The 15,708-nt window shown below is 45.9% G+C and overlaps 1 protein-coding gene across 1 annotated transcript in view; it reads left to right on the top strand.

Moving 5' to 3' along the window:
- The window catches only part of Ns3 (nucleostemin 3), a 95,180-nt gene that overhangs the window by 2,982 nt on the left and 76,490 nt on the right, over window positions 1–15,708 (top strand). The window contains exons 2-3 of the mRNA XM_055064412.2: window positions 6,263–6,395; window positions 7,233–7,356. Coding sequence (XP_054920387.2) covers window positions 6,263–6,395; window positions 7,233–7,356 — 257 coding nt within the window. The remainder of the gene's footprint in view (window positions 1–6,262; window positions 6,396–7,232; window positions 7,357–15,708) is intronic.

Below are 15,708 nucleotides of genomic sequence, written 5' to 3'. Positions count from 1 at the left end.
CAGATTTGAAAACGCTCGTGTGTATTTCCCTTGAATCCGTAAGGCAGCTTGGTATTGAAGAAATGATTGCCTGTATAACTGAACACATCATTCAGGCCGTGAAACAATCAATACCACAAACCCCTGGTAAAATTGTTAATCCTAAGCCCTGGTGGAATGAAGAGTGCAAGCAGGCATGATAAACACACTCATCAGCAGCGTATCCCTAGCCTACAAAAGAGGGCGACATATTAAAATTTGCTGGATACCTGGCCATACTAGTATACCTGGTAATGAAGCGGCAGATGCAAATGCAGCTTTAGCAGCTCTATAGCCCCATATAGATCTAAGTTATGTGCCATATGAACAAAAAGAAAGCATGGTGTACATTCTCCAAATATCCAACAGCAGAAAACCTTACAAATTTCAAACGTGCAAAAGAAAATAGAAGATGTGCTCCTTGGGAATCCAAGAGAGCTAGTTGGAGAAATTACATCAGCTCAGTAAACTCATACAGAGACCGCCAGAAAGTCTGCAGTAGGGTTTGAAGGCTGAAAGGGCACACCACACTACCCCTGCCTATGGTAAATGACTGTGCTGCTGCGTTAGAAGGGCAAGCAGATTCTTTGGGTGAGGACTTTGAACACATATCGAGCTCTGCAAATTACGCAGTAACATTCCTAACATATAAAAAATTAGCTGAGTCGATACGCTTCTCCTTCCAAAAGTCCCATAGCGATGGGTACACCTGCCCATTCACGATGCAAGAACTGAAAAGAGCTTGGTGCATCAGCAAGAACTCTGCACGAGGATTAGACAGCATTAATTATGAGATTATCAAACCCCTATCTGAGGAAACACTTGGATGCCTCTTGCACCTGTTCAATAAAATTTTCTCCCGTGGTCGATTGCCATCCTGCTGGGAGGAAGCTATAGTTGTACCAATATTAAAGCAAGGAAAAGACCCCTCCTGTGTACACATCTACAGACCTATCACTTTAACAAACTGTGTATGTAAAGTGTTTGTAAAGGTGATTAATGCACTTATTAAAATACGCTGGATTTCTGGATTCCCGCCAAGCCGGTTTTAGACCAGGAAGGTACACATCAGATAGCCTAGTGCTGCTTGAGAGTTGTATATATACGAGACGTATTTGTTTATAAACAATACTGTCTGTCAATATCTTTTTATCTGGAAGAAGCATACGACACTACCTGGAGGTATGGCATATTGCAAGACCTCGCGTCGTGTGGCGTGTCAGGCAACATGTTTAATATAACAAAAAGCTACCTGTCTGAACGAAAGTATAGAGTAAGGGTGGAAACTGCAATGTAAAGAGTCTTCGTGCAGGAAGACGGTGTACCACAAGGAGGAGTGCTCAGCTGCACACTATTCCTAGGTAAAATGAACACACTACAAAAAACACTCCCACCATCAATAGCTTACTCAGTCTATGTAGACAATATATGGATAAGTTTTAAATCATGCAACCTGTCCATCTGCAAGAGGCAGATTCAGCTATGAGTGAACGGGCTTTCTAAATGGGAGGACAAGAATGGCTCTCGCTTTAATTTAGGAATGACAACATGCATGTTATTTTCATGAAAAAGAGACATACAGCATGAACGAAACATTACGATGAATGGATATGCGCTTAGCGTAAAAAAAAAAAGGAACAGAAATTTTTTGGCATCATATTGGATGATAAGCTCTCATTTGTGCAACATATAAAAAACCTAAAAATCAAATGTCTAAACACTATGAACGTTATTTGCACAGTAGCGCAGAAGCACATGGATGACAAAAGAAAAGGATTTCTTTTTCCTTTTATTTCATTGTCCATGAGCTTCTGCACTACTGTGTAAATAATCTCATACCAACTATCCCACCAGTCTGTCTGTCCTTTTGAACTATGAACGTCCTTAAAATTATTTTTCACCAGTCGTGGGGAACTGACACGAAATGCTTGCTCCCGCTCTATAACAGTCTGATTAGAATGTGCATTGATTACAGGAACATTGTTTACCAGTCAGCTACATGTTCTGCTTTAAAATTTCTCGATCCCGTACACAACCTTTGCATGCGACTAGCCCTAGGAGCATTCCGTACTAGCTCTGCTGCAAGTTTGCAAGTAGAAGCTAATCAATAGAATCTAGACTGACAGCGTGAGTATTGTAGTTTTATGTAAATACTTAAGATTAGCTCCAACCAAGAACACCCATGTTACAAAATTATGAAGAGCACAGAAACGCAAGCCCTCTTTGCAAAGCGGCCAATGTTAGCGACATCATTTCTACTGAAAGCACCGTCGCTATGTCAAGAAAACAACGCATTGCCGTCGGACGTTCACCCGCACAACACTAACGAGTTCGCAGCATCATAGGAACCTGTCCCGATACATTGTGACTTCTCGTTCACAGAAACAAACAAAAAGCATACACCTCAAGAAGCTGTATGACAACACTTCTTATTGCTACTGAATAAGTACCCAGAATTTTACACTTATGCTTCAAAAACTGCTGAAACAACATCATTTGCAGTGAAGGTCCAGATTTTGTAGCCCATTTAAGATTAAACTAACACATCAGTATCTTCACTGCTGAAGCTCATACTATACTTCTCGGAGTTAAAGAAATAACAATAAAGCGAATCTATAAATTGGTGGTATACACAGACCCATTAAGTGTTTTCTGGTTGATAGATCTAGGAAAACAGAGAAAGAATCCAGTGATAAGCATTCTCTTATCAGCAGCTTATCCCTAACCTACAAAAGAGGGCTTGTAAGGAACCGCTTTATTCCAGCCAAGCTCATGCTTCTACCATGAGAGTCAAGCTGTGCAGCTAGTGATGATATATACAGATGAAGAAGATGGGTGATGATATGGGGAGATGATGTACTGAAAGTTGGGCATGTGTTGTGCTCGCAATAATTCCCTCTCGCTGTGGAAGCGGCCGCCTGGCCGTGTGGAAGAATTATGAAATGCATCGAATACATGGTTTTAAGTGAGAAACATGCACTATCTCTGTCCCACGGCAACGGTGACCGGACGGCATTCTAAGGGGCGAGACGCGGTAATTGACAGGTGATGCTTGCTCAATGACCTTCTAAGGTCCAATAAAATGCGTGAGAAATTTTTCACATAAGCCGGGAATGTGCACAGGAGTCCAAAGAAAAACTTCGTCGCCAGGAGAAAAAGTTGCAGCACGGTTGGTCGAGTCGTAACGAAACTTGCGAGCATTCTGGGAGAGGCCAGTGTTAAGGCGGGCGAGATGACGGCAGTCTGCGAGGCTAGACAGAAAGTATTCCGAGGAAGGAGCTGCCGGGGGTACAGGAGTCGAAAGGAACAATACATCAAGAACGAACCTTGGTGAACGGCCATAGATGAGGAAAAAAGGTGAAAAGCTGGTGGTACGTTGTGTAGCCATGTTATAGGCGATTGTCACGAACGGCAGGATTGCAGCCCAGATCGTGTGGTCGGGGCAGATGTACATCGCAATCATGTCGAAGAGGGTACGATGAAAATGCTCCGTCAAGCCGTTAGTCTGCGGATGGTAACTGGAAGTCATCTTGTGAATTGTGTTAGAGGCGCGCAGAACTTCGGTAAAGATAGAAGAGAGGAAGGCTCTGCCGCGGTCGCTGAGTAGAACGCGCAGAGCGCCATGGCGTAAGAAATTGTGTAGAAAGAAATCGTCGACTTCAGCAGCAGTTCCCGATGGTAGAGATGCTGTCTCCGCATAGCATGCTACTACCACGAGGATCAAGCTGTGCTGCTGGTAGTGATATATGCAGATGAAGAAGGTGTACAATGGATGATGATACATGGAGATGATGAAATTGAAAGTCAGGCATGTATTGTGCTCATAGTCTACAAATTATAATTTGCTGGATACCTGGCCATACTAGTATACCTGGTATACTAAATACCTACTGAGTATTTCATAGTCCTGCAGGTTTGCTTGTAGATAATCTATTGTATTCTTATTGAACTGGGACTAGTAGTTAGCTATTGCTGGACTGCTGATGTACAAATAACATAGAATAAGACTTGAAAAGTAAGTTGCATAATAAAATACGCAGCTAGTACTGTTCCTAGTACACACTGCGACTGCTGCCTTTCTTTCTCTGACAGGCTGTCATCACATGAATGACGTTGAATTTTTCCAAATGATAGCAGTACAATCATCAGACACAATGTTCCAAACACCAAAGTGACTGTACAGAGACCATAGGCTGAAACAATAATGATGATGATTGCCACTATGTTCTCACTGCCGTTGACCAGTGTAACTTGTTGCCTAAGCGAAGCTGATGTTAAAAGCATATGGGGCATGAATTCAATTAAAAAGCTTAGTGTCCAGACAGTTTGTGGCTGCAGCGAGTAAGACTCCATAACAGTGGGCTGGTTGCACATAGCATTACAGGATGGAAGTCTGAGTACGAGGCTGCATGTCCAGGGTACCAAAGTATTCAGCAGTTTCTCATATCCCACACCCCTTAAGCTTTTGATGCTGATAGTTCCTATGTCAGGGTGTCTACCAACAGGGGAAACCAGGAATTCTCAGGGATTTTGCATCTACCATCTGAGCTAACCAGATGGTAGAACGGCTGCCCCGGAAAGGCGGTGGTCCCGAGTTTGAGTCCCGGACCAGGACTAATTTTTCTTCAACTGTGAGGCTTTTCTTTCGAGGAACCCGTATGGGTTTCCTTTGTAGCAATCGCTACGAACGGGTGGATGTCTGATTTCCCCTTTATTAATTACTTCTCTCCACCTTGCGGGTTTCCGCAGAACTATTATGTCAAACTTTTGCCTTTGCTTCGTGTTGTCAAGAAATTCGACTTCGCCCTGCCATCTGCTAGATGCCTGGTTAGCTCAGATGGTAAAATGGCTGCCCCGGAAAGGCGGTGGTCCCGAGTTCGAGTCCCGGACCAGGACGAATTTTTCTTCAACTGCGAGGCTTTTCTTTCGAGGAACCCGTATGGGTTTCCTTTGTAGCAACTGCTACAAACGGGATGATGTCTGATTTTTCCTTTATTAATTACTTCTCTCCACCTTGCGGGTTCCCGCAGAACTATTATGTTGATCTCGTATGTTGTAACCGCAGGCAAGGTTTGTGGCAGTTGCTTTAGATTGTCTGCCGCCCGGCAGGTTTTGTATCCCCCTGCATTGTATGCTCTCTGTAAAGTTTGTTCACTTTATGAAGTGGGCTTGCCTCTATATTTTCTAAGACCAGCGGAGCTATGGGAAGCAAGAATGGCACACATGCAGTGACCCAAGTTGTTTACTGGGCCAGACAGCAGAAAGTTGTTTATTCTGCCACATACCCAGCGGCCCACTCAGCGAGACAGCAGCCCACACATACCTAGTGGCTCAAGGTAGCATATACAATGTGGGTCACTCGGTGAAAGATGTTAGATATAAATAGACAAACCAAAAAGTTGCTAAAGTTCCAGAAAAATGATAATTACATTAAGACTGTGTAGAAGATAAGAAAGTGGCACCATCAAGATCTCTATATTCGTGTAAAGTAGTGAAAGACTTCACCATGGGGGGAGGGGACTGACAACTTTTTCTTTACACCATCCACTAGCTCTTCAGTTAAAAGCAAAGAGGTTTACCAGTGTAGAAGTGTTTGCCTACATGCTGCTTTGTAAAGGCCCTAAAAGGAGGGTCACAAGAAAGCACTAGAGTGTGGTTACGCGATTATGAAACTTATCTTTGTGTTGGATCCAGATATGTGTCCATCCACTTCAAAGTAAGAAGGCTAGCCCAACTGTCCTCTGAGTGCTCCCTGTATGTGACCATGATCCTAGTACTACATGTTGAAATTAATTTTGTTGTAGGCGAACTGTTTAGCGCTACGAGTGGATGTAGAACACACAGGAGGGGTGTGGCAGTGGTCGGCTGACAGTTTATTGAAAATAAAGGCACTTAGTATACATATTTTAGTTACAAGTAAGAAGAGTGTATTTTGTAGGGATATCAAACATTCAAGAACAAGGTCGAGTTATGAGGCAGTGTGCTGCTGCCAGGTGCTGGAATACATCATTGGACACTGATGGGAAGGGGTGCTTATGTACATACACCAGTTCTCTTAGTAGACAGTTTGTGTGGTAGACTGCTTCTTCTTTCTGTATTGTGTTCGCTGTCATTTATCGCTGTGCACTGACTGTATGTACAATGACATTATTTTGTCACTGAAAATACTCCTCAAATGCACATGCTCTGCTCGCTTGAGAACTGTCAAGTTGGATGTGCCCTTTGTTTTGGCCCCTGTGTGCAGTCGGCGCTTCACACGACAGAGCTGAACGATGGCTACGACTGGGGCCGGGCCAACGTCACCAGCATCACGGAGCAGAATGACCTGGAGGAATTCCTGGCGACAGCCGAACTAGCAGGCGTTGACTTCACAGCTGGTAAACGGTGGCTTTTCTGTTATGCGGACAGAGCTCTAAATGGGGCAGCTGGCCTCCCAATATTTCCTCCTGCCCTCCTCATCACCCCACTTGTACCAACATTAAGTGCCAAGTGGTGTAGTGCCCTCCTACACCTCCAATGAAAATGGAGAATTCTCTGCTGCCCCGAAACAGAAAGAATTCTGGCACTGCCTCAGCTCTTACAACAGACGCATACACCTAGACATGTGCAGCCTAAAATATATTTTTGAAGCAGTATAGTTTTAATTTCTTTTAAACGCTTGTGCTGGTTCTTCTGCAGTTTTCTGTTGAGGTCATCTTCAAAACCTTTTTGTTGCACCATACTGTCACATGAGACACAGGTGTACTCGCTGTCTGCACCTCAAGGAACAGGTCTTAATGTGCATTTTCATTTTCTGTGCTCTCTGTAATGACAAGTTTAAGGAAAAGGCTACCTCAAGGGACACATACATTTCTGATATAATACTAATGCGTCGTCACTAATGTATTTTACACTGTGCAAAAACCACGCTATTGTTCTAACCCATATGTACAGCATTGCATACATCTTTCAGTCAGTAACCTCGTGGAACACATTTTTGACAGCCATTACAGTTTGGCCTTTGCACAGCGCTAAATGGAGGCAGCAATGCCAGTGAAGCCATGCGGAAGACATAAGAAATGCATTCCATACGATTGCCGCTTAATGCTAAGCATAGTAGCAGCATGTCCTTCTTCTAAATAAAATCGTTTTGTTAGTTAGTTATGTAGGGTTTTATAGTGCAGCAGCAACTGAGGCTATGATGCGCCAACCACAAGAATTCCTTTTCGGTGCAGAGAAGCAGAATGTGACAGTGGTCAGCGTGGGCAGTGTGGTACGGGGTGTGCTGTCTGAACGAGAGAGAGCCAACCTGCACAATCTGCACGAACAACACAAAGACCTGCTGCGCATCCCAAGGAGGTAGGTGTGCCGTGTCAGCCTACTACCTCATGTACCACAAGCTTTGAAAGGAACGTTGGCGGGGTGGTGAGGGGGTGAAATGTAGGAATTGTTGAAATGTTGTGCCCAGATGTGTATGAGGCACTCGTAATTGAAGTGCTGTGGCAGCCACAAAAAGAAAAGCTACATAATCACTGCATTGTGCCTTTGCTAAATTAGGGGATCATAATTTGCAGGAAAACAAAGAAACTTCAAAAGTCCAGTGAAAGGATCTGTGAAAGCTAGTTGGGAATTCTTAATCACAGTTGTAAAAGTTTAGCTGCATACTTGTAGCAAGACATAAACAAAGTTGTGCAATCACACATGCAGAATGATGTTCAACATAACATCGGTTTTATTCGCGTTCAGGAGGCAAAGTACACATGATGCATGCTTATGACAACTAAGTACAGTGGAATCTCGTTAATTCGAACATGCTTAATTCGACCATTCGGTTCATTCGAACTGACGCTGTGGTCCCGTCAAAGCTATGCGTATTTAAATGGGTGAGAACGTCCAGTAATTCGAGCGCGCAAGCATTTGCGACAGTTAATTCAACATACTGCGCTCCTACAATGCTCTCAGCAGCGTGCCAAAACATGCGGCAGCGCCTCCGACTAGCACTCCTCTGACCCCGCCATAGAGGAAGAGCTCAGGAGAGACTTCTCAACGTTGCGCGTAAAAAAAAAAAAAAAAAAAACAAAAAAAAAAAACCGCCGTGGCGGAAATTTGTGCGCAGCCGTGTGCAGGCGCGCATCACCGATAACTTCTGTTCGTGACCGGATTAGTGACTTCTGCTAGTGTCGTGGCACCGCCATGTACCTCATGGAGTCATTGTGTGAGAGCGTTTGAAATTTCGGACGCACAAAACCTTCGCTGTCCGACTTTCCTGACTTTTTTGCCATGACCGCAGGTCCGAAACGGCATTAATCGAAACTGCTACCACCGCCAATTCGATTGCCATGACGTCTCGAGCCGGCGCTCTCGCACGCAGATCCGCAGGCAGCCGTAGCCACACCGTGGCGACGCTAGACCTAGCTCCTAGCTACGTCGACGTTCGCTACCAAGCTTCTTGCTGTTTGGTGCTGGGTTTTTCATTGAAACAAATCGCCGTTGTTAGCAATGGCGACGATGTCTTCGGAGCGCGGAAAGCACGGCGCGTTGCACAATACCGGTTCCCGAAAGTCAACTCCGCCCCAGTACAGAAGGCTCACGCGGTGAAGCATACTAAAAGTTCGAAAGGGCAATTGTCACGGAACATGTTTCCTTTTATTATACACGCGTGCACCCGCCGCCTCCTATCACAGTACGAGTACCGATGCGCCTAATAACTAACTGTAATTTGTAAATACCTGTGAATAAATCTTGTGGAAGTTCCCACTCATATGTTAGCTCAGTGCACACGTGCCACTGCAGGTAGTCCTCCATTCAGTTAACTTCCTTTATGAAGTGATCACGTACTCCCACCAGATCAACCGAGCAAAGAACGTTTATTACGGGTATCACGCGCAATATATAGCACACAGCAAGAAAGAGGGGAAGGGACAAATAGAGAATAAGGGAAGAAAGTGATTGCAGCAGGTGCGCCCAACTTCATAGGCATGTGCGGTGCCATGACGATATAACAGTCTCCTCTTCTCTTAGGGTGAGAACCTGTCAGAGGGACGTCTCAAACGGGTCGACCTTCGTAGTTCCAGGGTTGTGGTCCCATCCGTCGTATTAGCACTAGCGGTCTTGTCGACGGCTCTGTCGCCTCCGGCTGAGAGATGTGGCTGCACTTGCTCCGAGTCATGCACCACCACACGCGGTGAGAAGTACGTACTCACAGTCATCAGCGCCATCCTCGTCTCCAGACACTTCCTTGGAAGGCGCTGCCTGCAGCAGGCGGCTAAGTGCATCTGCCGGAACATTCGCCTTGCCGTCCTTGAACTTGACGATGTAAAAGTAGGTGCTCAACTGGAGGGCCCACCGTTGTATGCGGGTGGCTGCCATGGCTGGAACTGGCTTATCTGGATTGAAAATGCTGGCTAATGGCTTGTGATCAGTCAGAAGTGTGAATTTCCTACCCAACAAATATGCCCGGAATTTTGCCACTCCAAACACTAATGCCAGGGCTTCTTTTTCAAGCTGCGAATACTTCCGCTCTGCGTCTGTGAGTATGCGGGAGCGGAAGCCAATGGGTTGTCTCATCCCCTCAGCTGTGCCGTGAGAAAGGACGGCTCCAATGCCGACTGCTGAAGTGCCACATTCTAGTACCAACGGTTTCATCATCATCATCATCATCAGCCTGGTTACGCCCACTGCAGGGCAAAGGCCTCTCCCATACTCCTCCAACTGCCCCGGTCATGTACTAATTGTGGCCATGTTGACCCTCCAAACTTCCTGATCTCATCTGCCCACCTAACTTTCTGTCGCCCCCTGCTACGCTTCCCTTCCCTCGGAATCCAGTCCGTAACCCTTAATGACCATCGGTTATCTTCTCTCCTCATTACATGTCCTGCCCATGCCCATTTCTTTTTCTTGATTTCAACTAAGATGTCATTAACGTGCGTTTGTTCCCTGACCCAATCTGCTCTTTTCTTATCCCTTAACGTTACACCTATCATTCTTCTTTCCATAGCTTGTTGCGTCGTCCTCAATTTAAGTAGAACCCTTTTCGTAAGCCTCCAGGTTTCTGCCCCGTACGTGAGTACTGGTAAGACACAGCTGTTATACACTTTTCTCTTGAGGGATAATGGCAACCTGCTGTTCATGATCTGAGAATGCCTGCTAAGCGCACCCCAGCCCATTCTTATTCTTCTGATTATTTCACTCTTGTGATCCGGATCAGCAGTCACTACCTGTCCTAAGTAGATGTATTCCCTTACCACTTCCAGTGCCTTGCTACCTATCGTAAACTGCTGTTCCCGTCCGAGACTGTTAAACATTACTTTAGATTTCTGCAGATTAATTTTTAGTCCCACCCTTCTGCTCTGCCTCTCCAGGTCTGTGAGCATGCATTGCAGTTGGTCCCCTGAGTTACTAAGCAAGGCAATATCATCAGCGAAGCGCAAGTTACTAAGGTAATCTCCATTTACTCTTATCCCCAATTCTTCCCAATCCAGGTCTCTGAATACCTCCTGTAAACACGCTGTGAATAGCATCGGAGAGATCGTATCTCCCTGCCTGATGCCTTTCTTTATTGGGATTTTGTTGCTTTCTTTATGGAGCACTACAGTGGCTGTGGAGCCGCTATAGATATCTTTCAGTATCTTTACATACGGCTCATCTACACCCTGATTCCGCAATGCCTCCATGACTGCTGAGGTTTCAACTGAATCAAACGCTTTCTCGTAATCAATGAAAGCTATATATAATGGTTGCTTATATTCCGCACATTTCTCTATCACCTGATTGATAGTGTGAATATGATCTATTGTTGAGTAGCCTTTACGGAATCCTGCCTGGTCCTTTGGTTGACAGAAGTCTAAGGTGTTCCTGATTCTATTTGCAATTACCTTAGTAAATACTTTGTAGGCAACGGACAGTAAGCTGATCGGTCTCTAATTTTTCAAGTCTTTGGCGTCCCCTTTCTTATCGATTAGGATTATGTTAGCGTTCTTCCAAGATTCCAGTACGCTTGAGGTCATGAGGCATTGCGTATACAGGATGGCCAGTTTTTCTAGAACAATCTGCCCACCGTCCTTCAACAAATCTGCTGTTACTTGATCCTCCCCAGCTGCCTTCCCCCTTTGCATAGCTCCCAAGGCTTTCCTTACTTCATCCGGCGTTACCTGTGGGATTTCGAATTCCTCTAGACTATTCTCTCTTCCATTATCATCGTGGGTGCCACTCGTACTGTATAAATCTCTATAGAACTCCTCAGCCACTTGAACTATCTCATCCATATTAGTTATGATATTGCCGGCTTTGTCTCTTAACGCATACATCTGATTCTTGCCATTTCCTAGTTTCTTCTTCACTGCTTTTAGGCTTCCTCCGTTCCTGAGAGCTTGTTCAATTCTATCCATATTATACTTCTTTATGTCAGCTGTCTTACGCTTGTTGATTAACTTCTAAAGTTCTGCCAGTTCTATTCTAGCTGTAGGGTTAGAGGCTTTCATACATTGGCGTTTCTTGATCAGATCTTTCGTCTCCTGCGATAGCTTACTGGTATCCTCTCTAACGGAGTTACTGCCGACTTCTATTGCACACTGCTTAATGATGCCCACAAGATTGTCGTTCATTGCTTCAACACTAAGGTCCTCTCCCTGAGTTAAAGCCGAATACCTGTTCTGTAGCTTGATCTGGAATTCCTCTATTTTCCCTCTTACCGCTAACTCATTGATCGGCTTCTTATGTACCATTTTCTTCCGTTCCCTCCTCAGGTCTAGGCTAATTCGAGTTCTTACCATCCTGCGGTCACTGCAGCGCACCTTACCGAGCACGTCCACATCTTGTATGATGCCAGGGTTAGCGCAGAGTATGAGGTCTATTTCATTTCTAGTCTCGCCGTTCAGGCTCCTCCACGTCCACTTTCGGCTATCCCGCTTGCGGAAGAAGGTATTCATTATCCGCATATTATTCTGTTCCGCAAACTCTACTAATAACTCTCCCCTGCTATTCCTAGTGCCTATGCCATATTCTCCCACTGCCTTGTCTCCAGCCTGCTTCTTGCCTACCTTGGCATTGAAATCGCCCATCAGTATAGTGTATTTTGTTTTCACTCTACCCATCACCGATTCCACGTCTTCATTGAAGCTTTCGACTTCCTGGTCATCATGACTGGATATAGGGGTGTACACCTGTACAACCTTCATTTTGTACCTCTTATTAAGTTTCAGAACAAGACATGCCACTCTCTCGTTAATGCTATAGAATTCCTGTATGTTACCAGCTATGGTCTTATTAATCAGGAATACGACTCCTAGTTCTCGTCTCTCCGCTAAGCCCCGGTAGCACAGGACGTGCCCGCTTTTTAGCACTGTATATGCTTCTTTTGGCCTCCTAACTTCACTGAGCCCTATTATATCCCATTTGCTGCCCTCTAATTCTTCCAATAGCACTGCTAGACTCACCTCACTAGATAATGTTCTAGCGTTAAACGTTGCCAGGTTCATATTCCAATGGCGGCCTGTCCGGAGCCAGGGATTCTTAGCACCCTCTGCAGCGTCGCAGGTCTGACCGCCGCCGTGGTCAGTTGCTTCGCAGTTGCTGGGGACTGAGGGCCGGGGTTTGATTGTTGTGTTCATACAGGAGGTTGTGGCCAAGTACTGCACCAGGGCAGCCAATCCTGCTCTGGTGAGGGAGTGCGTTAGCGGTTCTGGTCACCGGGATCAGGCCACACTCCAGGCCTGTTTATGCAATTTTCTCAACACGCGGATTTTTTTTCTTTTTTTTTTTACTCCTGTAGAAAATTGCACGGCACCGGGATTCGAACCACGGACCTCTTGCACGCGAGGCGGGTGTTCTACCTCTACGCCACCGCTGACCTGGACAAACCAACGGTTTCAACGGTTTGTTCAGGTCGTAATGGGCAAAAGACTCTGCTTTCCTTATCAGTGCTTTGACCTCTTGGAATGCCTGCTGCTGAGCAATGCCCCACTTCCACTCCGTCCTGGCCCGCAATAGTTCATACAAAGGTGCAAGGATCGTGGCTGCCTGCGGTAGAAACTTTTGGTAATAGGTGACCAGACCCAAAAATTACCTTAACTCGGGCACTCCCGTGGGTGTGTTGACGTCCAGAATAGCCTCAAGATTTTCCCTTTTAGCATGCACGCCCTTATCGTTGATTTTGTAACCCAAAAAGTCAACCTCATTTTCATGAAATCTCGACTTCTCCCGATTCAGCCGCGCCCCGAATTTGTGGAACCTTCCCAGAACTTGGCGTAAGGTGGCGGCATCATTCCGCTTTTCTGCTATGATTACGTCATCCAAATAGACCTGTACTCCGGGCAGTCCTTGCAAAATTGCTTCCATGCGTTGCTGAAATAACACTGGCACAGAGGCTACTCCGAACGAAAGGCGTGTGAAGCAGAAAAGGCCCTTCTGTGTATTCACCGTCGTGAGCAGTTACGATTCTTCGTCTAACGCAATTTGATTGTAGGCATCCCGGAGATCGATAGTTGTAAAAACTTCACCGCTGTTCAACGTCGCCATGATGTCCTCTATGCGTGGGAGAGGATACTGGATCGTATGGCAGACTTGGTTGACAGTAGTTTCGAAATCACCGCATAAGTGAATGTTCCCGTTACGCTTTACCACCGCCACCACGGGGGCCACCAACTCTGAGTATGCGACCGGGGCAAGAATTCCATTTTCAACTAACCGATCAATTTCGGCCTCCACTTTTGAGCGTAATGTATACGGCACTGGCCGCGCCTTACAGAACCGAGGAACAGCATGATCCCGCAATGGCAAACGGACGGGCGGTCCCTTTATGAGCCCTAACTTGGGTCAAAACACGTCGGAAAATTCTTCTAACAAGACTTTAACGCCACTGCCAACTTCACGAATGGCTGCACTCTCACCTTCCTGCGTTGCGCTGAGCACCGGCTCCCCGAGAAGGTCCAGCGCTGTCATGACGTCCCGGCCACACAGGTTCGGCACGGACCAACTCAGCATCGCTAATGTGGCTTTCGTAGTCTTCGAAACCAAGGAAACGGTGAGCTGTAACTGGCGCGCACCGGCAGTGGTCCAAGGAAGCATGACAACTTCAGCGGCGATTCTTGGCATTTTGACCAGGCATCTTGATGCTGTATGTAGGTGGGCCAAGTGATCATAGAAACCGGGGACCCTGTGTCCAGCTGCATCTTGATCGCTATTCCATTCCAAAGTAGAATGCACATTAGTGCCTTTATGGTGTGAATGTTTCCAACGAAATTATCTGCCGTTTCAATGAGGAACAGAGCTTCTCATCCCGGATCGTTGCAGTTTCCTGCTGACGGATGCATGGCATTAATTTGCTGGTTTGGCTACGTAACTGGTTCCCTCGTTCTGCTGTCTGCTTGTCCGGGACACATCTTGCTAACATGACCATGCTGCTGGCACTGGTAGCACTTCGCCGAGCGGAAGCGGCAGGTTCTGGGGTCGTGCCCTGTTTTTCCACACCTGAAGCATGGTGGCCGACTTTCATGTCGTGCATACATGTTTCTCAACATGTGTACGCCTTCGTCTTCAGGCGCGGTCCTCAACATCTTCACGTTTTCTTCCGCCATTTCCACTGCTAAAGCGATTTCCTCTGCTTCACTACATGTTAAGGATGTTTTCGAAAGCAGTTGATGACGTACCGAGTTGTCTTGCAAGCCACAAACTATCCGGTCCCGGAGCATCCTGTCAAGTGAATTGCTGAAGTTGCAGGTATCCCCCAATTGCCGAATGGCTACAAGAAAATCTCTGACTGGCTCTCCTGGCATCTGGTTGCGTGAGAAAAATTTGTAGTATTGAGCTATTTCATTCGGGCTGGGCGAAAAATGTTTCTGCAGTATGTCGACTGCTTCATTGTACGACAGCACGTTCACCAGCACTAGATATGCTGGCCAGTGGTCTGTAGCTTCCTAGAACTGCAGCGGGCTTGGGTATCCGGCCCTGGCTACCGGGGTGTTGCTGGTGGGGCAGCAGGCTCATCCCATCTTCGTCGCCACTTAAGTGACCACATACTCCCAAGCAGGTCAACCGAGCAAAGAATGTTTATTACGGGTATCGTGTGCAATATATAGCACACAGCAAGAAAGAGGGGAAGGGACAAATAGAGAATAAGGGAAGGAAGTGATTACAGCAGGTGCGCCCAACATCATAGGCACGTGTGGTGCCATGGCGATATAACACTTTAATTCGAACTTCTTTTAATTCGTGCAAATTTTCGGGCCCCTTTGAGTTTGAATTATCAAGATTCGACTGTAATAAACAAACCAGAAATAAAGAAAAGGGTTTTAAAACATGCATGCTCATTCACAATCACTACTGCCTCCTTGTTTGCTTTGGGTTAAGCAATGCCATTTCATGGTTGCTCAGCACTGTAGGAGTGCCAAAGCACATGCCATGTGCACCAGATAACCTGCTGAAAGCACCAGTTACCTCCCACTTCTTTCTGTTATTTTCATGCACCATCACAGTAACCTGTTCAGAGAGCATTGTACAACTACAACTGTGCAAGAAGCTAAGGGACACGCAACAACCAACAGAACTGAAAATGATAGGCATAATGCTAGGAAGTTGGAGGACAACATTATTAAATTGAGAACAAACTTTGGTAGCTGACATTTAGTTGAGATTGAGATTGAGTGTGTAAACAGATACAATCAGTGGCCCATTAGAGCAACAGAATGGGTGTGTAGGGTATCATGTACATAATGA

The sequence above is a fragment of the Dermacentor andersoni genome, chromosome 11, assembly GCF_023375885.2.
Source record: "Dermacentor andersoni chromosome 11, qqDerAnde1_hic_scaffold, whole genome shotgun sequence".
NCBI classification, from domain to species: Eukaryota; Metazoa; Arthropoda; class Arachnida; order Ixodida; family Ixodidae; genus Dermacentor; species Dermacentor andersoni.
This window is presented reverse-complemented; position numbering and strand designations above follow the sequence as displayed.